Raw genomic sequence first — 22764 nt, 5'->3', positions numbered from 1 at the left:
CGTCCGTCAGGGGTACCGGTCCTTGCTTGCAGGTGCTGTTCGGCACGGCTGATGGGCAGGTGATCGTCATGGACTGCCACGGCAGGATGCTGGCCCACGTCCTCCTGCACGAGTCCGACGGCATCCTCAGCATGTCCTGGAACTACCCCGCCTTCCTGGTGGAGGACAGCAGCGAGAGCGACACTGACTCGGACGACTACTCCCCGCCCCAAGGTAGCCGCGGGGGCCGGGGCAGGGGAGCACACGCACAGCACCCTCACCTCTGGGAAGGGCTCTGGGGTCGCGCAGCGCATGTGGAGAGCATCTGGGCCTTGACTTGGCGGCCTCCCCTCTGCCTTCCCTTTTCCCCTAGTCTCTGCGCAGGCTGAGGAGACTCCACGGGCTTAGGTTTCACTAGACGTGCCGTGACCCTGCCCCTGTCCCTAGGGTGTTGTGCGGCTTTGCTGCTCAGCGGGACGCCGGAGAGCTGGGATGAGAACTGCTGTGCTGTTACTGCAGCTTTGTCTGTGGTGTCCCACGTCCCAGTGTCCTTAAAGCCCACAGCTTCAGCTGTGCAAGGAAGGGTTAGTTCTGCCGGGATGCAGACCAGGACGCTGGGCTGCTCTCTGTGCCCAGTCTTTTTTATTTTGGGGGAAACTTCCTTTTCTCAGCTTGGAAGAACTTGTCTTCCCCTCATAAACCTCACAGTGGGGTTAGACCGGACCCATTGGCATCCAGTTTTTTAATCTGGAGCGGCAGGGAAACGTTTTAGGCCTTTGGGGTAATTTCAGAATCCAGCCTCCTTCGCCTTTGCAGTGCCTTTTATCCCTCAAATGTGTAAGAGCTCCCCCCAATACACGCCAACACACACATCCACACAAAAGCAGAAGAAGCTGTTAGCGTCCAGGCTGGCCATCATCTACAGTAGCATTCAGCACTAGCCTACTTGCAGATTTGGCTCTTCCCCAGGACTCTGCCCCTCTTTTTTTAAGGTAAAATATATTATGAATTGTGGCAGACTAGACGTGGCCAGACTGCTCCAGGACTTCACCCTCAGCCTGGACAGCCGCGTCCACGCTGCTTGCTGAGCGCCCATGATGGCCGGGACAGTTTCTCCCTTTCCTGTGACCGGGGGCATATTCATCCTGTGAGGGGCTGGTCTTGAGACTATGCTTTAATTTTGTCCCCCAACAGCATCTGCCTCCATTGGTACTTGGAGTGCTCCCATTTTGTCTCCTATCCCAGATGTGACCCAGTACGTGATACTTCCCAGAGACAGACACGTGCTTGTTCAGTCAATCATGTAGAGAGAAGACGATGTTTGTACAGGAGAGAAACTGTAGATGGGGGTGCTGTTTCGGGATGAGTGGGACTGTGGGGGGGCAGAGAAAGAGGACTTCCGTTTGAGAAGTCATCATACCCTTTCCTACTAGGACCATAACCCTGGGGGAAGTGTTGATCATTTCTCCAGCCTCCTATTAATAAAGCTAGTGTCTTACAACATTGGATACTTTTCAGCATACTTTTAAAACAGAACTTCACTAGAGGGAAAGCAGGTTTACTCAGTTACATGTATTATGGGAAGAAACAAGATCCAGAGGCCAAGTTTGTGAAGCAGGTTCAGAATAAGTCCAAGAATAGAATTTAGTCCCTGGCTGCTACTCTAACATGAGCCATGTTTGGAAGTGGCTAGGGTTTGCTTTTCACCTAGAGAATAGTTTTTCTTGGTGGCCCAGGGAATTTGAGTTTAGAGGTGGGTACCTACAGCATCTTAAAGTGAAGCAAAGGAAAGTAACAACTGAGGGTCATCCACAGGCAGGGCTGAGTTGGGGGCGAACCTGGGGATGTCAGGCCCTTCCACTCTGGATGGATGGCTGTGGGGGGTGAACCCAGCATGGGTGTGAGGCCTCCAGGAACCATGATTTATTCTGGCCTGTGGGAGGGACTAACTTTTACTGTTGAAATAACGTGAAAAAATCCAGAACATGACCCATCACGGCATTTCCTTAACATCCATGAGTACTCCTTGAACTTCCAAGGCCGTATTTTCTTTATACTGGCTGTGCGCTGCAGATGTAGCAGAATTCGTTATGAGCCACATCCAGCCCTGGCCTTTCTCCACATTTGGGGTCTGTTATGATAAAAACTGAATAAAGGACTCAGAGTGACTGCTATGTTTCCTCATTTCCTAAAATGTTCAGTGAAAGAACATTGGTGTTGAAAAGCAACTTTTCTTTATTCATTGGGCCAGAATTAAGAAATCATTTTCATCCCTCTTTGACCATCCTTCCACATTATATGACATTACAATAATTGGTGTTTACACATCATTAGAAACATGACACATTAACACACAAGTTAATAATCTTTTCACACATATTCTCGCCACCATAAAACAGAGCCCAGGGTACCCCCCTTGCTGCCTCCAGGGCTAGCTGTCGCCATCCTTCTCCTCATTCCAGACTTCTCTGGCAAGCGGCCCTCTGACGGTCTTGTGTAGGTTCTGAGTGATCTAGAACACGGCCGTCTTCGGTGACCGCCTGGCCCAGAGTCCAGTTTGCAGTGGCAGGCCGTGTGCAGGACTGCAGCCGCGCCCAGATGGGGGTCCTGTGCGCCTGCCGCCTCTTCACTCGGCACTTTTGTCCCGGCAGATGGACCAGCAGCGTATCCCATCCCGGTGCAGAACATCAAGCCACTGCTCACCGTCAGCTTCACCTCGGGGGACATCAGCTTAATGAACAACTACGATGACTTGTCTCCTACTGTCATTCGCTCAGGGCTGAAAGGTACAGAAGGCCGCATGGGAACCCAGACCCACACTCAGCCCTGTGTGCCTTTTCCCTACAGTGGGGGTCCTACGCCTCGTCCTTATCCATTCCCGTCCCTCTGCAGTGACCTCTCCCAGGCTTCCTGGAGTCCGTGAATGAAGGCCCTTTTCTTACCTCCTCTGCCTACCTGCTAAGGCCATACCCAGGCTTATTGCAAGGAGGGATTCGTCTTTGGCTTTCTGTTCTTTCCCTGCTCTGACAAGAGTGGTCTTTCTCAGGTGTGTGGTGTTTGCCTCTGGCTGATGTTCTCTGTCTGGACAGCATCAGGCCTCAGCACCTGCAGTTCCTGAGGCGGCAGCCCATGTGCAGCACAGCTTTGCAGAGGCCGCTGTTATTTTGAGGCTTATTAAGGATCTGGTGGTTGCGTGGTAAAGTTACCTCAGCAGACTGGAGCTTCCACACTTGCCAGACTGAGACACTGATGTAAAACATCAGCCACCAAGTACTGACACTTTCCTGACAGATGTTGTGAAATCTATTATCTCGTGAGAAAAATCGCTGTCTGTGGGCATTTGGTGTTTGCCAAATTTTGCAGCTTGAGAATATTTACTCATTTTGTGACCCTGATGAGTTCTTTGGGAAAACGTTTTTCTGTCTTCAGGATTAAATGGTGCAATGTAGAAATTTCTGGACTGCCTCTGGTCTCAAAATAAAGGGGCCTGCTCTAATCTGAATGAGAGGTAAAGAGCAAACCAGAACCTGCAGTTCAGCTTCCTGCCGTTATTCAGAACTGGCCTTCAGACCAGAGAGTCCTGTCAGGTGCTTCTTGTCTGAATTATTCATGAATCACAGGGATAGGGAGACTCAAGTCCGTATACTTAACTATTGATTGCCTGGAATGCATCATACATGTCCGTACACACCCAAGCACTTAATAATTCTATTTTAAAAGTATAGAATTTTTTAAAAGATTTTATTTATTAGAGAGAGAGAGAGAACATGAGTTGGAGGAGGGGCAGAGGGAGAGCCAAATGTGGGGCTTAATCCAAGACTTTGGGATCATGACCTGAGCCAAAGGCAGACACTTAACCAACTGAGCCACCCAGCCGCCTCAGAACTATAGAATATTTTTAGAAGTTTTGCTCCCTTTTATGGGAGCTGTTTCAAAACTGTAATTATAAGGAATTATTTACCCTATAAACTCTTGAGGGACATGAACTATGTAGAAGTCCCTCTTTATTCCACAAATGGGCTCCTTTAGAAGCTGAGTAAGTATTTTTTGCATGTGATGATGATGATCTTAAATTCCTTGCTCTTTTCTGTGTTCTTTTCTGAAAGTTGTGACCTTTGTGGAGCTAAAATGCAGGGATGGTCATCAGAAATTCTCACATATATTTTGTAATTCAAGCTCTTCTTTTCTTCATCAGAAATTCTGTTTTCAGGGGTGCCTGGGGGGCTCAGTCAGTTAAGTGTCTGCCTTCAGCTCAGGTCGTGATCTTGGGGTCCTGGGATCCAGCCCTGTGTTGGGCTCCCTGCTTCTCCATCTCCCTCTGCCCCTCTTCTCTCAAATAAATAAAATCTTGAAAAACAAACAAAAAAAGAAACTATTTTTAAACCTGTAACCAAGTTGATTAATTTCATCAGAACATGTCTCTAATCTGGAGTCCTGACCTTTTTCCCTACTGAGTATCTGATCAGGACTGAAAATAGCATATTTACCACTCAGTTCCACTATATTCTTTATATAGCAAATTTTTCCAATTCTTTGCTATCCTACTTGCCTATGGAAACTTTTTTTTTTCTTTCTTGGCCACATTAGTTTTCTGTCTTTCAAACTAAATTGTATTAGAGTAGTACTTCTAACACACCCCCACCAAGTGTGCACTGGATGATTCACACATATGAGGTGGCTTATGAAGGTGACCTGGGGTGACCTTCCCAAATGTGCAAGTTTTTGACTTGAGTTTTATCCTAAAAACAGTCAAATTTAGCATTCTTTTCATTGCCTGACTAGAAATCTAAATTTAACATGAAAATATTTCAACCTTACACTTTCATGAGTGACATGCTTTTGGACAGTCTTCACTGTAAGAAGTTAGATGAAATTTAAGTGAGTCGATGTCATGTGATAGGGCCTGGGTATAGGCAGTTTCTCTTTGTCTTGGTTTCAGAATGCTATAAGGACTTGGTCTTACTTGTAGTATCAACAGCAGTATTTTTTTTTTAACTCATTTGTTTTTTTGTTCACTGCTTTGTGGGTTATGTTAATAAATACTGGGAAGAGGTAGCCAGAAAGCTGCCAAGAGGCCCCGTGGCAACTTTCTCCATCCACTGGATTCTATCCTATTATGGACAAGTCAGTTGCTTGTCATATAAAGTGGACTGAAAGGGTCTAGTCTTTGTCTGTTACTATTTCAAAAGAAATATCAGAGAACTCTTCTAGTGAATTAACATCACTCATGATATTTTCTAATGTATCACCAATGCTTTAATTTATGTCATTGCAAAATAACAGAATGGCAAATAGCTCACAGTCCCCATGACCAGCCTCTTCTCCACAACTGTCAAACTTTTCCTTGCAGATTCATAGGGTGGTGGGTAGTTTTGCTTTGCAGATACTTGCTGAGGAAATTCTGCCTTGAGGAAAAATCTGCAGAGTATCACAACTTTGGGGACTTCTGTTTATCACATACTGAACCATAAATTAGTTCACCTTGTTGGGGATTGTTGCCCTTTGTTACTATACTCTTCCTTGAGAATGTAGGGGAGGAAAGACTTTTCCCTCTAGAAATCTTGGGTTCTCTGACTGGGGCCCTAGAAGTTAGACTGACAAAAGACAGATTGACGAGAGAAAAAGAAACAGGTATATTAACACGTGCATTACATTTACCTGTGGAAGTGTTCAGAGATGAGTAACTCAAAGGGGTGGGTAGAACTTGGGCTGTTATAGCATGTTAACAAAAGAATAATGTGTTTTTTGGAGAAGTGACAAGACAAAGGGAAAGGCTTGACGTTTCTAGGGCAGCAGACTGTGGGAAGGTAAGCATATGGGAATCTGGTGGGAAAAGGGCTCCTTTCTGAAGTTTGTCATGTAGATTCTCCTGATTCTCTCTGTGGGCTGATAAGGGTCTGGAGATGTCCTCTGTGATTAACTTCTATCCTTTATGGTCAGGGGGTACAGTGGGGGGTGGGGCCCTCCCAAATTTATATCCTGCATTTTGGCGGATAGGGAGGACGGAGAGAACTTTCTTTGTATCTGCTGTTTCTCAGTTGCCTTTAGCTCAAAATAGTTTTTATCCCAGTGTGGCATATTTTGAAGTGTCCTTTTCTCCTACCCTTCGGCATATTTTGAAGTGTCCTTTTCTCCTACCCTTCAAGGAAAAACAGTTGAGTGATGTACTCAGAAATTCTCTGGCCTAACCAGTTCCTTTCTTGTGGTAAAGCAAGCTCTCAAAGGCACTGTTCATTTCATCCGATATGTGTCTTAAGATCAAAGAATTGAAACCCCTAGGCTTTGTTTCTTTGTTTTACAGAATTTCCTCTTTTTGTCACTTCATAGAACACACTGAGAAGGTCAAGAGGGGGGTTTTGATTTTGAGGTAGAGGGGTTTTGGTCAGCAGTCCTGTCTACACCTGTAGTTCAGGCTGGTAGACATTGTAGCCATCAGCCTGAGTACACGCTGATATTCTGTCCTTAATATGTTTACCGGAAGCACTGTTATTAAAGAAAAAAAGTACGTGTTATTTTACCATCACACAGTTTCCTACTTTGTGCATGTGCTTACCTTCTCCCTCTCAACCCAAACTCCATGTACACAAATGCAAGTACACAATGTCTAATGTTTAGTAAAATGATAAATCATCAACATGGACATCCAAGGGACGGAGGCCTCTGTGAACTTCAGACTTCTAGCCAGCAGCTCAAGTACATATGGTGTTTGGTCAGAGCACTGTTCTTTCTCCACTAATCCTTGGCTGCCTCTTTTGGACCCAGCACTAACAGCACCTGAGGGGCTCTTGTTATTACACAAAAGCCCCGAATTTTCTCATTGCTTAATACATGTAAAATTTTGATCCTCCAGGCTTTTATCAAAAAGATCCATAAGGTTATCTGGCTAAAGTAGAACAGTGGGACTGTGTTACTTTTCGTGTGTGTGCAATGTTTGAGAGACCAAAATCCCACAAACACCTCAAAGTCATTAAGAAAGGGGCTCCTGGCTGGCTTAACGTGTCGAGGATGTGACTCTTGACTTCGGAAGTGTGAGTTTGAGCCCCATGACGTTGGGAGTAGAGATTACCTTAAAAAAAGAATCACCAAAAAATGGGTACTTTAGGAGGATGGACCTCTTTTGTGCCTTGGAACTCCCTATATCCCTAGAGATGCTGTGCTAAAAAACTTCAGGAAACGTGAAAAAAAGCATTACTAAATAAAGCATTAGTTCTTTATTTCTGGCTTAAATTTTTTTCTAAGATTTTATTTATTTATATGACAGAGGGAGCACAAGCAGGGGGAGTGGCAGGCAGAGGGAGAAGCAGGCTCCCCCACTGAGCAGGGAGCCCGACACGACACAGGACTTAATCCCAGGACTCTGGGATCATGACCGGAGCTGAGGGCAGACATTTAACTGACTGAGCCACCCAGGTCCCCCATTTTTCTGGCTTATATTTTAAAACAAGTTTTTAAAGGTTTTAAAATTATAAAATTATTACCAAAAGATTGGGCAAAGGTATTTGGGTTATTTTCTAGTCTAACCTAAGATGGGTATAGCTTACAAAAACTTTCTAGGATAGGAAAGGTCTGTCCTGACCACATCTGCGTTTCTATGTTCTTATTTCTTTATCCTAGGAAAATCTAGATAGTGAATAAATATGCAATTTCCCTTTCACTCTGTAGTAATTGATAAGGATTTGGAACTCCTGCCGTCGGAGTTGAGCCCCCGTGGAAGTACTCGCACACTCCTGCTTGACGCTGACCGGTCTGCAGGGCTGCGTCCTTGTGCCCACTCCTGAGTTTCTTGTGTCAGGGTTTTCTAAGTAAACCTATTTCCCCTGGTGACCATGTGCCCTTTGTGTGCAGCAGGACTGGCTTACGCTGCATGTCACAGGGCCGCAGCCCTTGATGGTACGGTTGTGTTGTCAGCAGAACAAGAAGTGGAGTTGTTCCTGTGGAATTTGTGCTCTTTTAAAGAACGGCTTGCCTGTGGGGACCCCTGCTGTCTCCCTAGAACTTGATAACTGCACTCCGTGGGGACATGTGGACTCAGGCTTAGCGGGGACTGAGGGTGCCGGCGTAGGGGGCAGAGCCTTTGCTCTTCGAGCAGTTTCTGAGTGGACTGCGTGTCCGGGCCAGGCCTGTAGGGGCAGCAGCTCACTTTTCTGTTGGGAAAAACCACAGAGTGGCAAAATTCAAAGAATCTTACTAAACTAAGTAATTAGCAAGAGGGGTGCTGCAGGGCTGTCACAGGGCTTTCACTGCCCCCTGACCAGAGCGGGCTGGCAGAGGAGCCTCGAGAGTGGGAGCCTGGCCTCTTCAGAGCCACGGTGCGGCTTGGTCCTGAGCCACGGCAGCCTCTGGGCCGCAGTCGTCTGTACCTGTCAGCATAAGCTGCTGCTCTCGTTGACTTCTTGGGCTGCCGAAACCTGTCCCCCGGAGAAGGTCTTTTCAGCCCGGAGATCACGGCCGGCTTTTCAGCAGAGCCCCGAGCCCCCGTGGGCTTCCCGAGCTCACTTCCTCCAGCTTCCTCCTCTCGTCATGTTTTCCATCTTCCTCACCGGGATATTTAGTTGATTCTTTGACATGACTTTTCGTTTCCTGGTTTGTACTTTAACCTTCATCGTGTCCTTTTGCAAGAAAAAGGAAAAAACTCTTTATTGGTGCTTTCCCTCTGTCTGATGGCAGAGTCGTTGCGCTCCGCGGTTGTGTGCAGATGCCTTCTCGCAGCCCTCTGCTCCCTCGGCCCCGGCCCCTGCGGCGGCTCTCTGGCTGTGCAGGCTTTCGCTTCCCTGGGTCCAGAGAGCCGCCTTGTGCTAGGGACCACTGTCCGGGCTTCTGAGGAAGTCAGGCAGCCCTGGTGACCTCAGAAGGTGATGTGACTAAGAGAAGGGTCATGTGTGACCTGCCGGAGGCCCGGCACTGCTGGCTTCTAGACCTGGCTCTGCCACGTGTCCTGTCACAACCGGGCTCCTGTAGGCTCCAGCCATCCTTGCTCAGAGAGGCCTCTGAACTCTGGATTTCAGTCATCTCTGTGTGAGCCAGATGGGGTCCTCGGGTCTTGAGGGGGAAGAGCTGTGCTGTAAGTCTTATTAGTGCGAGTAGCTTGTTGGAGCGGTCAGAGTGAGTAAATTGCTCACGTTGGGATTAGACAAACCATTTCACAGCCATTTCTCAGAGGTACAGAATGGCTTATAGGTAGGCGTCACATCTCCAGGGTGAAAATTTCCGATAATTCTCTCATACAACAGACGTGTTTATCTACTTTCTAAGCCCCCACAACATCCCAATGTGGAACATTGGGGTCTTGTAGGCAGTTAATATCCTTTATCTGAACTTTATCTGCCCATTAGTGCACAGAAATCAAATGAATATAAATCTGGACTTTGCTCTTGACCTACTTTCTGCATCTGTAAACTCTAGAGTCACTGATGGGGTCAGGGACACAAGCCATGGATGGACAGTCCTTGGTTGGGTCATCTTACCTGTGCTCTTAGTCGTGCTGGTTTCAGGGTTTGATACTTAGTGTGCTGGCTTTGGCGGCTGTGCTCTTACCTGGCAGAATTGTGTCTCAGAGGAGCCACACTCCCCAACCAGGCAACAGACCCCTGTTGAAATAGAGTCTATTATCTTCAGACAGGTGGGTAGCTGTTGTCTTCATGAGAAAAAGGAGAAGAGCCACCTTGTATTTGCTCAGCAGCTTTATTTTCTAAACACTGAAAGTTCAGGGAGGGTCATGTCATCATGCTGACCATCATCTTTGTGATTTCAGAGGTGGTGGCCCAGTGGTGCACCCAGGGAGACCTCCTGGCCGTCGCTGGGATGGAACGGCAGACCCAGCTTGGTGAGCTCCCCAACGGCCCTCTTCTGAAGAGTGCCATGGTCAAGTTCTACAATGTCCGCGGGGAGCACATCTTCACTCTGGACACGCTTGTGCAAGTAAGGATGTGTGTCAGCTCTTCACTGTGTTAGTAGGCTCCCCGGGCTCTGTGAGATACCGAGACTTGGTTGTGCTTACTGTAATCATCGTCAACAAATTTTAATCTCTATTGACCTTAATTAAATTATAAACCAGAAAAAATCAGGGAGGAACAAGTTTTTGCCTTTAACCAGAATACTTCATTACCTTCCCCACTCAACGGAGTGGACGGTGAGTGAACAGAGTGAACTGGTGTTTATCGTGAGTCCCAGGCAGAAGTTAGGAACTTAGAGATGTGTGTGCTGCATCTTCATTGATTCGCTCTGATTTTTTTTTAAAATGCCTATAATGTACTTTTATACCTGAACTAAATTATAATTAAACATTAGGTAAGAAAGCGTAAAGATCTTTAGGGGAGCATGCACAGGTAGCCCTTTCCTGTTTGGTTTTATTTCCCAGAGATCTTTAGACCAGTTCACTTCAGGTCTGGATCACTGTCATGGGGGACTAGAGTCTCAGTGGGGTGTAGTGGAGACAGGTCTGACAGGGAGTTGAGGATTGACAGGGGTGATAACACATTAGAGACTCACATCCTAACCTTATTCAGCTCTAAGAGGTAGGTATACCAGATTTGGGGAAATTTGTAATTAGATGAGAACATTCATTATTTAAATATATCTTTTTTTATTTGTGGAAAAATATACGACATAAAATTTACCATTTTAAATCATTTTTAAGTGTACATTTCAGTAGCATGAACTGTATTACATTATTATTTGATCAATCTCCAGACTTTTTTCATCTTACAGAACTGAAACTGCCAGTGCATTGCCTTGAACATAGTAGGTGCTCAGTAAATATTTGCTTGTGTGACTGATGGGCAGATAGTTGTCAACATATGCTTCTTTAATTCTCTCTGTTGATAGTTTGAACCATTAAGCTGTGTGACTTCTCAGTCAGATATCATGCTAACTTTCTGTTCCTAGCCTAACTGAAAGATGAGTAGGAGAGGACGGGAATTTCTAGTTCTTCCTGAATTAATAAGGCTTCTGCATTTATTAGAATATTTGTGAATTGGAGTGCCAAAACCCACTCCAGCTAGATTCAGCATTGTCCACTCTTCTTTCTGACTCAGGGCACCCCTCCTTGCTGGCATTCTGTTCCTTCTATGAGGAATGTCCTTCTCTGCCATCTCAGCCTGGGGAAATCCATCATCCTTAATGCCAACACAGCCACATCCTTTTGTAAATCTGACAATGATTGTGACCCCTCTTCTCTGTGAAGCATCCCCTTGGGGTGTTTGACATTTCTCATACTTACTATACGTTTCTGTCTACTTGTCTTATCTTCTCAGTCAACACCACATTTTCTTCATTTCTCTGATTGTCATTGTGCCTAGAATATGGTAGAGGCTCAGTGGCCACAACCATTGCAGATGTTTTCATCAACTATAATGTGAAACTAACATAGGTCTTGAATTTTTCAGTTTGGACCTGAAGGATAAAAAGAGAGCTTAGCTGATCTTCCTTTGGGGAAAAATGATCACATAGTATCTCAGCATTTTAATAAATTACTCTTTTTTTTCATTTGAGGATCTGTTTCAACCATTGACAAAATTTCCTCAATAACATAAAGTTAAACAATGATGCTATTAAAAATCAAGTACAACATTAATTACAGGTAGCACCAACCTAACTTTTTCTGTAATGATTCTAAAATCACATGTTATCTGTGCTATGCTATTCAAATTGTCCAAAGGCAGGGACATTTTTATAGCAGGAAGGAAGTTGGGAAATTTATTGGGCTGTTTATAGAAAGAACTAAATGCAATTTAGATTGGATAATTTATTTCTAAGTTAATTAGATTGTAGGCTATTGCGTACAAAGCCGTTGCTGGGCACTAACTTGTGGTGGCCATGGCTTTAAAATTGATTCTCCTGATTTACTCATAACAACAAGGCTAGTGGCTAAAGCTCTTACAAGAAAATATACTGCAATTTATTTTTCTTTCTACCTGTTGTAAAATTCTGCATTTTACCTCATTAGCTGTTTCTGTGACCAGCTATATGTGATTGCTACTCTGACGACGGTTCTTAGAGTTAGTTCTACCCACTGACGCCATGGGCTGCAGTTATTTGGGCCTGGGGTTTTGGTTGGTTGGTTGGTTTTGTCTTAGCTTCGTGAATGTTTTTTGCCTGAGAGGCATATTGGAGGAGTCGACGTGTATTCTGTAAGGTTCAGTAGTCAATATAAGATATCTGGATAAAAAATTAAGAGAGAAGGGAGAGGGGTAGGTGGTGTGGAAACAGAAAGTGAAATGAAAGATTGCATCTGTGGTCATCGACTCTGTACTCCAGGAGTCCCATTAGCTGAGGTCTGTGTCACCGCCTCTTCACTGAGGACTCACTGTACATGCTCTGACGAAGCTGCCGCGGGAGTGCTTTTTCCTCCGTTTGCTCTAAATAGATGAGAAGGTACTTGCTGAGCTTGTCTGCTTCAGAATGCGAGAACGGTGTGTCCTTTTAAAACTGAGAGGTGGGCGCCTAGATGCTGTGCTGGCTTTTCCCGCCGCGCCCCAGTGGCCGAATCATCAGAGCGTAACAATTCAGAGCTGTCCACGGCTCCGGCCGACACAGTTGGGTGCCCCTGAACTTGGTCTGTTTTAAAAGTGAACTGTTCTGGAAGGCTTTCCTTCTTTGTACACACTTGTACAAACAGTAGACATTCCCTTTGTACACACTCGTACCAACATTAGACATCCCCTTCAAGTATTAGACGTTTGAAGTGTATTTCAACTCTAAGACAGAATCTTGCCACCTTCTTAGGGGAGCTGCAGCGCCTGGGAGGCCCAGGGGGCCCCCGACACCCAGAGGACCGGATGCCTCCGTGGGCTACATCCTCTGTCCTCAGCCCAGGGCCCTCGTTGGCCAGAAACTGGGTTCAGACAGCCTCGTAGTCCTTCTTTTGGGACAGCTGGCTTTGACCCTTTTCTTGTCTGTTGTTTTTTATTTTGCTTGAGCAGCTTATCTTTAATATGGAAAGAACATCCTGTTTTTTATTCCTCTTGAATTTTTAGAGGACTCCATGCAATTCACTGCGGATGCAAATATAGCAATACGGTGAGGAAACTTTGAATGTTTTAAAATAAATAAACTCCCCCATCTCGGTCAGGCCTCTGTTGAAACTACCTCATTGGGACAGCCTTCTCTGCTCCCCTCGGTCCGAACGACGTCCTCCTTCTTTCTCAAGCCCCTTATCCTGCCCTTCTTCACCACCTGACGTAGTCAGGCAGACCCGGTCAGAGGGACTAAGATCCGCATCTCTCTCCCTTTCCCACCTCAGGGTGTCAAGTCCGTGAAGACAGGGAATTAATTTCTCTCAGTATCGGTCCCCAACACTCAGGGTGTGTCTTCCCCTTCCCCACTGTGTGCATTTCCCAGACAGTTACCTGGACGTGTGACTGGCTGAGTGTGTGGGGTACACTGTCCAGCAGCAGGAGGTGAGGCTGGGAGGGATGCGGCGTGTCTCCACGTGCCAGAGGAGCTGAAACTGGCCATTTACTGATAGATCTGTGCCCTGTAGCCGAGGAAGTCTGAGGAGCAGACTTTCCTGCTTCCTTCACGTGGCTCAGCATCAGACGGAGGGACGGGAGGTCCTTGAGGGGACAACCACTCGCCAGACCTTCATACAAATAGCATCTCCCCAGCTGATTAATACCTCTCCTTGTTCCATCAGACTCATCAAAGCACTAGATTTCTACCACACTAACGCTCCCTGAAATGTAGCTCATTTTCTTGTCCTTTTGCCTTGGATTTAGACATGCAAAGTATGTGAACTTCCCTACACAAATTAAGATTTGAATGTTACCAACTTCACAGTTCTAGCCATCAGTTCTAAAAATAGTCATTTTGTGTGATTCGAGAGAGAGAGTAAGCCCACAGATTTACAGCTGAGTTTTTCCCCTAGCAGACAGCAGCTGTTCAAACAAAAGCATTAATCTGTGGGAGCTGCGTTAGTGTGCACCCTTATCTGTTCCAGGTTTACTGGAATTAAACATTCGGTACATTTCTCTTCTGCTGCAGCGAGGCCTGGCAGGTGGGCAGTTCTTAGGGAGGATGGCGCTCTGTGGGTGAGGGCTGTGGGTGGGCAGAACGTGGCTTCTTGCTCTCCCCGCATCACAGATCCTGGGGGACGGAGGGCAGAAATCATGGATTGGGAGGTAGCGGACTTGAGACACCCCACGCCTCATATCTGCGGGCATGTGCGCTTACCTCCACTTTGAATCTGGTTCATTCCAAAACAGGACATTTGTAGGGAGGGCTTTGTAGGCTGAAGTACCCATAAACAGCACAGGAAACTCAGCACCAAAAGGAAATGAGACTTTAAAAAAGTAAGATGACATATAAAAACAGTATAAAAGTATTTAGAAAGGTATAAAAGGATTTCCTGTGTGGTTTCTTATTTATTTCCAGCTCTGCTGCGTTGACATGAAGGTTGTGTAAATTTCAAGTATGCGAGTATGGATTTGATGCCTTTATGTACTGCGGTAGGATTGCATCATAAGGTTCACAAACACCTCCGTCACAACACATAATTGCCGTTTCTTTTTTTGTGGGAAAAACATTTAAGATACATTCTCTTAACAACTTTCAAATACGTGGTACAGCTTTTCTACAGGCTTACAGGATTTAAAGGTACCCTGAGGTCAGGGCCCCACTGCCGCCCTCCTCCACTCAATGGGAATTAACAGTGATCAATTTCCCTCCGGCAGGGAGAAGTCAGAACCTTCAGACAAGAGCATCAGCTCTCACTATCTGTAAATTCTTCTTTGCTTCTCTGATACAGCCTTAAAATTTAGTATAGAAAGGTACCAGTATTTGTTTTGCTACTTTGTCATCTTTTTTTTTTTTTAACATTTTATTTATTTATTTGACAGAGATCACAAGTAGGCAGAGGCAGGCAGAGAGAGAGGGAAACAGGCTCCCCGCTGAGCAGAGCCCGATATGGGACTCGATCCCAAGACCCTGAGATCATGACCTGAGCCGAAGGCGGAGGCTCAACCCACTGAGCCACCCAGGCGCCCCTGCTACTTTATCATCTTACATGGAGTATGTGCTGCAGAAATAACTTACATGAGCATGTGTTCCCCCCCTTTACTGAAACAGACTGTCACTGACGCAGACAAGTAGGTGATGCTCACCCCCAACACTGGCTATCAATCCCTGGTGGTATTCTCAGTACTTGCTGGTAATCTTGCTCTGAACCCCGCAGGCTATCATGTCCTCAGGCTACCGCATACCTCCCACCCTCAGGAGGGTCCTGGGTTCTGGTTTTCACTCTTTCCAACCCTCTCCGCCCTCGCTGCCCTCGCTGCGGAGAAGTCTGTTTCCTCGTGGATGCCATGCACCCAGCAGGAGCACGGTCCTCCCTCCCGTTCCAGACAGGACTGTCCTCTTGCTTTCTGGTGCACCTAATAGTATTTCGGGGCTAATTTGTTTCTGCTTTTGTGCCCACGTGACCTGCAGATTCTTTTCTGCTGTAAAGAGTCGTTCTGGTCATTGTCCATTTGCTAATGACGCAGCCTGTTTCTCCTCCTGTTTGCCTCTCCTGCAGACCTGTCCAGTTTGCTTCTGAATGAAAGTGCCTTGATCGAATGGACTAAGGGGGCAATTAGGGCCTCTTACTCTGCTTGTGCCTGGCCGTTCAGTTGGTTCATGGGACATTTTGCCCTCTTCAGGCGGTTGTGTGGTGTCCGGACAGGAGAGGAGGGAGCCCCTGCGGAAGGAGCACAAGCAGTGGGGTTGAAGGGAAGCCGGTGAAAACTGTGGCTTCCTAGGTGTTCGCTGTCCTTAGCCTCTCTGAGCGACAGGTTCCCGGGCTCCTGGTGAGGTCAGTGAGAATCGTGCTTCCCCATGGCAGAACTGAGAGGGTTCGGTGGGTCGCTGTAATTGGTTGTGAATGATAACTTTATGTAAGATTCTCGCAAAACATTTTAACTGTTACTATGAAAAGCAGAAGGACAGAGGGGACAGGAGGATAAATATGTGACCTGCACTTATGGGGGTTGATGACAGCAAAGGAGTGTTCCGTGTATTTTGTGTGTGTTATCTGCCTTGTCTCCAGTCATGAGTACGGCTTACTCTGGGGGATCTGCCCCACTGGTGGGACCCTCTTGTAAGGAGGCCCATCTGGAGGCCCACACACTAGAGTTCCCGCTCCGTGGTCCTCCTCCGAGAGGTCGTGCCCGGGTCCCAACCCGCACTGCCGGGGCTCACAGAGATGGAAAGACAAGATGGAGTATCTTCAGCCTGGCATTTGTTTCGAAGTTGAAACCAGGATTAGCTGACCCTGGAGGCTATTTTAAGCAAGTGTCTTCATCTGTTCCTTTTATCTTGTTGTTTGTCACTAAAGTGCTATGAAAATTCTGCTCCTGTCACTCCTATAATTGATTCGACACCCCACTTCTGGTCTTTGCAGCCCATTAAGACCTCCCTAAATTAGAGCCCCATCCAGCTGGACCGGAAGGAACCAGTTCTGCAGCTTCCCTGTCACATCCCTCTGCCTCCTCCTGTCTTCCTTGGTGTGGATCTCTCTTAGCCGGCGCCCCCAAGCCTTGGTGTCTTGTCCGGGCAGCTAGTTTCTGACTTGCCTATTTAGATTTGGCCTGCCTTTTCAAAGCAGTGGTGGCACAGCCCCCTTGAGCAGTCCCCACAGGAGCTTTATGTCCCCTCACCACTGTCCTCTTCCTGGAGAGCTTTCTGCTTTCTTCCTCTGTCCATAGCTAAGGGGTGGCCAAGGAGGACTGCAGTGCAGTGTCTGTGGGCTGTAGCCTGTGGTAGACCTCAGAAGTACCTTTGATATCTTCCCTCCCCTTTTATGCCCACAGCTCCCATTCTACTCCTGAGAACATGGGAGACATCCCAGGGCTGTAGAGTAGTCCCTAGGTCACACGGCATGTGACTCCAGACCAGTGTCGATGTCACTCTAAAATGCAACTTGTTACAACTGAAGGGACCGGCTGTCTGGTCTACCTCCACACCACCTCCCCAAGCCACAGGAACAGCCACTGGTTTCTCGGGGATCCAGATAGCCAGAGATCAGTAAGGGGTGTGGGTTACTGTACCCCAGGCTAAAAGCGTCTTCCAGTAGAAACATCATCATACAGAGCTAAGTTAGGGTTTATGGCACCAGATCAAATGAGATAATACACATTAAAAAAAAACTATACAAAACCATTCCCGTGCTTTGCATTCTGGCCTGAGCATCTGTTTCCCAATGAAAATACTGAATTTCTGTGATGTAGTATTTCATAGTGTGTTATACTTTTTAAAACCAATATTCTCGGAAACTATTAGGTCACTTTGTTTTGCTTGACACACGCATGCATGATCTGTGCTTTACCACAAGAGTAGAGCCTAAGTGTCGCCTCCCTCACTTCCCGGCAGCGCCCCATCGTCTCCATCTGCTGGGGACACCGGGACTCGCGGCTGCTGATGGCTTCGGGGCCAGCCCTGTACGTGGTGCGCGTGGAGCACCGCGTGTCCAGCCTGCAGCTGCTGTGCCAGGAGGCCATCGCCAGCGCCCTGCGGGAAGACAAGGATGTCAGCAAGCTCACCCTGCCCCCTCGCCTCTGCTCCTACCTCTCCACCGCCTTCACGCCCACCATCAAGGTAAGACCTCTCCACCGTCTCCCTGCTGGCTCCCCTGCCCGGACGGCTGGCCCGAGGAGGGCAGGGTCCGAGAAGGCCAACAGGCCTCCCAGAGCGGGCGAGCAGAAGTCGTGTCTGCTCCTCAACGGGAGGATTCTGCCGATGACCGCCTCGGAGTGCTGTCTGTCCCTGGCCCCACTGTCGCGCCAGAGACTCGCCTTGTGTGAGGGGCCTGAGCTTCCTATTGGCAAAGGCAGTGGGAGAGGCTGATTCCTGAAGAGCGTTCTGCCGTGTTCAACCCTCACTGCCGGGCAGATGCTTCAGAAGAGTGGGAAACCTGTTCCTAGAAGTTGGAGTAGCATGCTCCACTGCTAGTTCTGGGAGCAGTCAGACTGAACCGTCCTGGGGTGTCCCCCACCCTGCACTCGCTGTCACTTGGCCTTTATGTGGACTGTGGCTCGACACTTGTCCGGTTTTGGTGAGGCTCTTCACATGCAGTCAGGTGTCCCCCCCCCCTAACCCCGGGGCCTCCGTACCTTACATTCTTGCCTGTGCTCTCTGTTTTGTGTTCTGTCTCTGCTTCCCCGGGTCAGGTACACTTGTTCAAGGTGACTTTTTTTCTTAAAACATCAGTTTAGAATCTTGTGATCTTTTTCAAGCTGCTTTACCGTCTTGGTTGTGTACAGGGATTCTCCGCCCTGGCAACATATTAAAACCCATGGGGAGTTTTTAGAAAATACACAGAGACTCTGATTTCATTGTTAGAGGTGGGATCGTAACTAGGTATTTTTTTAAAGGTCCCACAGGATTCTTCCATGCACCCCGAGTTGAGAACTGCTGTCCGACATCACGTCGGTAAGCCTCCCCGAACTAGCAGCCAGTGCTCTGTTGTAGTTCTCGGTGACATCTGTACTCCTTTCTGTCCATGTCCTGCCTCTAGCCCCCAATTCCGGATCCCAACAACATGCGAGACTTCGTCAGCTACCCCTCCGCCGGCAACGAGCGCCTGCACTGCACCATGAAGCGCACGGAGGACGACCCGGAGGTGGGCGGTCCGTGCTACACCCTCTACCTGGAGTACCTGGGCGGGCTCGTGCCCATCCTCAAGGGGCGGCGCGTCAGTAAGCTGCGGCCGGAGTTCGTCATCATGGACCCCCGGACGGATGGCAAATCAGGTGGGCTCCACGCCAGAGACACTGAGACCTCATTCTCAAGGGAGGTGGAGGAATAGGTTTCCTGACAGCCCATGCGAGGACAATGCCACGTATGAAACGTGAGCCTGTGTTGTGGCTAGCGTGGAAGGTCCTCGAAGCCACCCCGCTTCCAACATTGTATTGAAGTTAATGATTCTTAAAATGTCCTTTCTGATGGGTGTTTGTTTGTTTGTTTGTTTGTTTCTGATGGGTTTTTAACAGCAATCTGCAAGGCTTTGTGGGGCTGGGCCGTGGATAGAGCAAATGTCAGCTCTCTGTCGGGGAAGCGGGCCTGGGCTTTCTGGGAATGGTAGAGTCTTCTTTCAGTTACTTATCAGGTGTCATCAAGGGCCTTACTGCACTGTTGAGACCAGCTGAAAACCACAGTGAGGTGCATCTCTGCCCTCCCAGAGTGAGGGATAGAATTAAAATTCTCAGAGCTTCAGCCTACTCCTCAGCCTCCTGCTAGAATCTTACTTCTGTTCCTCCCTAATCCACCGTGAGTTGCTTTTTAGCTGATTACCAAGGAAAATTCCTTGCTCATCCATAAAGATCTGGCATGATGACTCAATCTGCCCTTCTAAGAACTCTCTCCCACACCGGTCTTCGTTACTCACCTGACCTCAGGGTGCGCGCTTCTCGCTCGCCTCTGCCATCCGAGACCGGGAGCCTCCCGAGCAAAGGGACTTGGCTCTTTGTCTTTGCCCCTTGGTGCTTGCCCAGTCTCCTAAGCCAGGGACTGCTGAGGCCCCCATGCCCCTCCTTCGAATGACCGGTATGTTTTTTTATAGTTGAGAACATACATGAGGGCGTGTTTTGTTAAGTAAAAACCCACCAATTTTTAAGAGGAGTCTTTGTCAGAGCTTATTACTGTGAGTGGAACTGTGTCCCCCAGACATTGGCGCGTCAAAGCTCTCACCTCCCGTGTTACCGCATTTGGAGATCAGGCTTTTAGGGAGTGATTCAGGTGAAATGAGGCTGTCCAGGTAGAGTCCTGACTTGACAGTAGGATTGGTGGCCTTGCCAGAAAAGCGGGAGGGCTCTGTCTCTGCATACCCGCTAAGGCGAGGGCCCGGGGGCACCCAGGGAGAGGGGTCGACTGCAGGCCAGGAAGAGAGTCGTCGCCAGAACCTGATCCCGGACTCCAGCCTCCAGGGCTGAAAGGGAAGTTTCTGTTGCTCAGAAGCCACCCAGTCTGTGGCATTTTGTTAGAGCCGCCCAGCTGGATTAAGACATGAGTCAAAGACAAAAGCAAATGGTGTGACCTAGAGCAGTTGTGAATTCCTGGGTTAGCAGACTGGCCGGGAGCTGAGCGGACAGCACAGTACTGAGTTTCCTCAGGCTGTGAGCTGGCTCTGGGCTCACAAGCCCACAGAAGCTTTCTGTGCGTTCACACAGCTGACGTGGTTCATGGCCAAGCCTCGTTGCCCCACGTGACTCCTCAGTTACGTGATGTAAAGTGCCGCTCAGGGCACGTGAATTAAACCTTCTTACTTGATCGAACGCAGGTGCTCATCACCCCAGCTTACTGTCCTCATGGGTCGCGCCTCCTGATAAGGAAGTTGTTTAAGAAGAGGGTGATGTGGGCCTCAGCTGGCCTGCTTCCCAGGAGCTTCTCGGCCTCCAGGGCCCTCAGACAGGTCCCTGTTCACAGATGTCCCCTCCATATGTTCAGAAACACTAGAGTTTACCTTAGCAAATTCCTCCTTTCAAACGTAAACATCTCTTTTGAATGATAAAGTCACTTAAATTCCATAAATGGTTTCATTGCAGTTGAACAGTTCAGCTTTTTTATAAATTGGCAAGGTTCTTGGAGCCTTGAAGGAATGAGGCTTTTGTCAGCAAAACAAAGTGATTCGCGGGCACCTGGGTGACTCAGTGGGTTAAGCCTCTGCCTTCGGCTCAGGTCATGATCTCAGGGTCCTGGGATCGAGTCCCACATGGGGCTCTTTGCTCAGCAGGGAGTCTGCTTCCTCTTCTCTCTCTCTCTCTGCCTGCCTCTCTGCCTACTTGTGATCTCTGCTTGTCAGATAAATAAATAAAATCTTTAAAAAAAAAAAAAAAGTGATTTGGAAGATGGGCTTCCTACCATGAGGGCAGAGCGGGGTTGGGAAGTTGAAGGGATGTGAGGGGTGGGAGAAGGGATTTCGAGGAGGGGTCAGACACAACCTTCCTCTGCAGTACAGTTTCGTGATGGCACTGTCCTCCGCCGCAGGCCCTCAAACCTCCTGCCTGGTGACCAGCGGTGACACTCCAGCAGCTTCTGTTCAGGCACCCCCGCAGAGCCCAGGACGGCCAGGATGGCGATGATGCAGGTGCCCAGGCCTGCATTCCAGCCATCGCTCAAAGCGTAAACGTCTGGGAGTCCCTGCCACGGCCCCAACCTTGTCAGGTCACTAGTCCAGAGCAGGCCTGGAACCCACAGGGGCCTTGGCAGGCCCCTGCTCAGAAGCAGGATCTTGGGGGCATCTGTGAGTAAGCAAGCCCCTTGCTTGGCCTGGCTCCTCCAGTTGCGTGCAAGCCCGTCTGAACCCAGACGGATGCTTGTTGTGCTGGGAGGTTCCCGCTTTTGGCACAGTAAACGCGGCCAGACGATTTTGTACTTTCAAGTGATGCTGAAATTCAGGCCCATTTTGATAACAGTAGAAGTTACTACCTCCTTTTGCTTAGGAAATGTTACAGCATAAAAACGGAAAAGGGAAGCCATACTCTGGTCCTTTCTCTTTCAACTCTGAACTTAGATTGCTGGCCCAAAGAGTCGGTATGTCCTGTAGTTTCCTGTGCTAACCATCTTCACTAGGGCCTAACTGATCGCACTTTTTGGCATCTGTGGGTTGTGTCTCACCAGACGAAGTCTACGGAAATGGCCTGATCTCCGCCATGCTGGACAGCTGCAACTGCTCGGACTCCAGCGATGTGGAACTGAGTGACGACTGGGCTGCCAAGAAATCCCCCAAAATCTCCCGAGCTAGCAAGTCACCCAAACTCCCAAGGTAAGCTCGCGCCCCAGGGCTGGTCTCCCTTGTTAGGACCTCTGGGGATGTCTGTGTCCTGTCTGCAACAGCGTCCCATTGAAGCCGACAGTGGAAGGGCCCCTGCAAGAGGGCATCCCTGCCTTTCATCAGGAGGGTCTGCCAGTGATAATTATAGGTTTCCTTTCTTCTCTCCTTTGGGTAGAAAAAGCCATCCACGGGAAGTTTGTGAGCCTCTGAACTCCTCAGGGTTAGTACTGATGGTGGGGGCACAGGGCGGCTAGAGCTCCCTGCTCACTTGTTCTTCCAGTTTGAGAAAAGTAAGAAGAAGGTTTTGCAGGAAGTATAATGTACTGCGTTGAACGGAATGCCCAGTTTAATACCTTATAATGCTGTTATTGGAAATAAATCATAAACTAAAAAAATTTCACATGCCAAAGGTTTGTCCTAAAGAGTGGCCAAAAGCTTAGATTAGGTAGAAGGGCCTGTTGTGTCCTAGGTAAGAGCCCCGTCCGCTTCTGGCTCCACTCCCAAAGGCTATATGAGCTCAGGGTGTCACCTTGAATGAACCCCTGACCCGGATGCCAGTGTCCTTACCTGTGGAAGGGAAAGGGTGGGCCAGATCCTCACTAAGCTCTCTTTAACTCTGAAATTCTGTGATGCTGTGCAAAATTAAGATCTAATTTATGTGCAGATACATACCTGCCCAGATCTCAAAGACCTAATTTCCTGTGCAGGTGATAAAGCAGAATATTTATCACCCAGTTGAAGGTAACATTTCCATCACCCTGTAAAGTTCTTTATGTCTCTTCTCATTCGATACCCACTCCCCAGGGTAATCACTCTTCTAAGTTCTGTCACTACAGATGAGTTTGACTTATTCTTGAATTTCATATAAATGGCATCAACAATATATACTCCTTTTTTATTTGACATTTTTTGCTCAACATAATGACTGAGACTCATTCGTGTGGTATGTGTCAGTGGTTTTTTTCCTTTGCTCTGTGGTTTCTACACTTTGTTTATTCCTTTCACCGGTAGGTTGATCTTAGGTAGTTTCCAATTTGAGGCAT

At 47.9% G+C, this 22764-nt stretch overlaps 1 protein-coding gene across 6 annotated transcripts in view; it reads left to right on the top strand.

Moving 5' to 3' along the window:
* The window catches only part of TULP4 (TUB like protein 4), a 228207-nt gene that overhangs the window by 187499 nt on the left and 17944 nt on the right, over window positions 1–22764 (top strand). For all 6 annotated transcript variants that reach the window (XM_082729563.1, XM_082729566.1, XM_082729565.1 and 3 more), the window contains 6 exons: window positions 33–213; window positions 2631–2765; window positions 9731–9897; window positions 17323–17547; window positions 18467–18701; window positions 21568–21712. In XM_082729563.1, the coding sequence (XP_082585689.1) occupies window positions 33–213; window positions 2631–2765; window positions 9731–9897; window positions 17323–17547; window positions 18467–18701; window positions 21568–21712 (1088 nt within the window). The remainder of the gene's footprint in view (window positions 1–32; window positions 214–2630; window positions 2766–9730; window positions 9898–17322; window positions 17548–18466; window positions 18702–21567; window positions 21713–22764) is intronic.

Source organism: Mustela nivalis (assembly GCF_964662115.1).
Source record: "Mustela nivalis genome assembly, chromosome: 5".
NCBI classification, from domain to species: domain Eukaryota; kingdom Metazoa; phylum Chordata; class Mammalia; order Carnivora; family Mustelidae; genus Mustela; species Mustela nivalis.
Note: the sequence above shows the minus strand (reverse complement) of the source record. Positions and strands in the feature narration are given on the sequence as shown.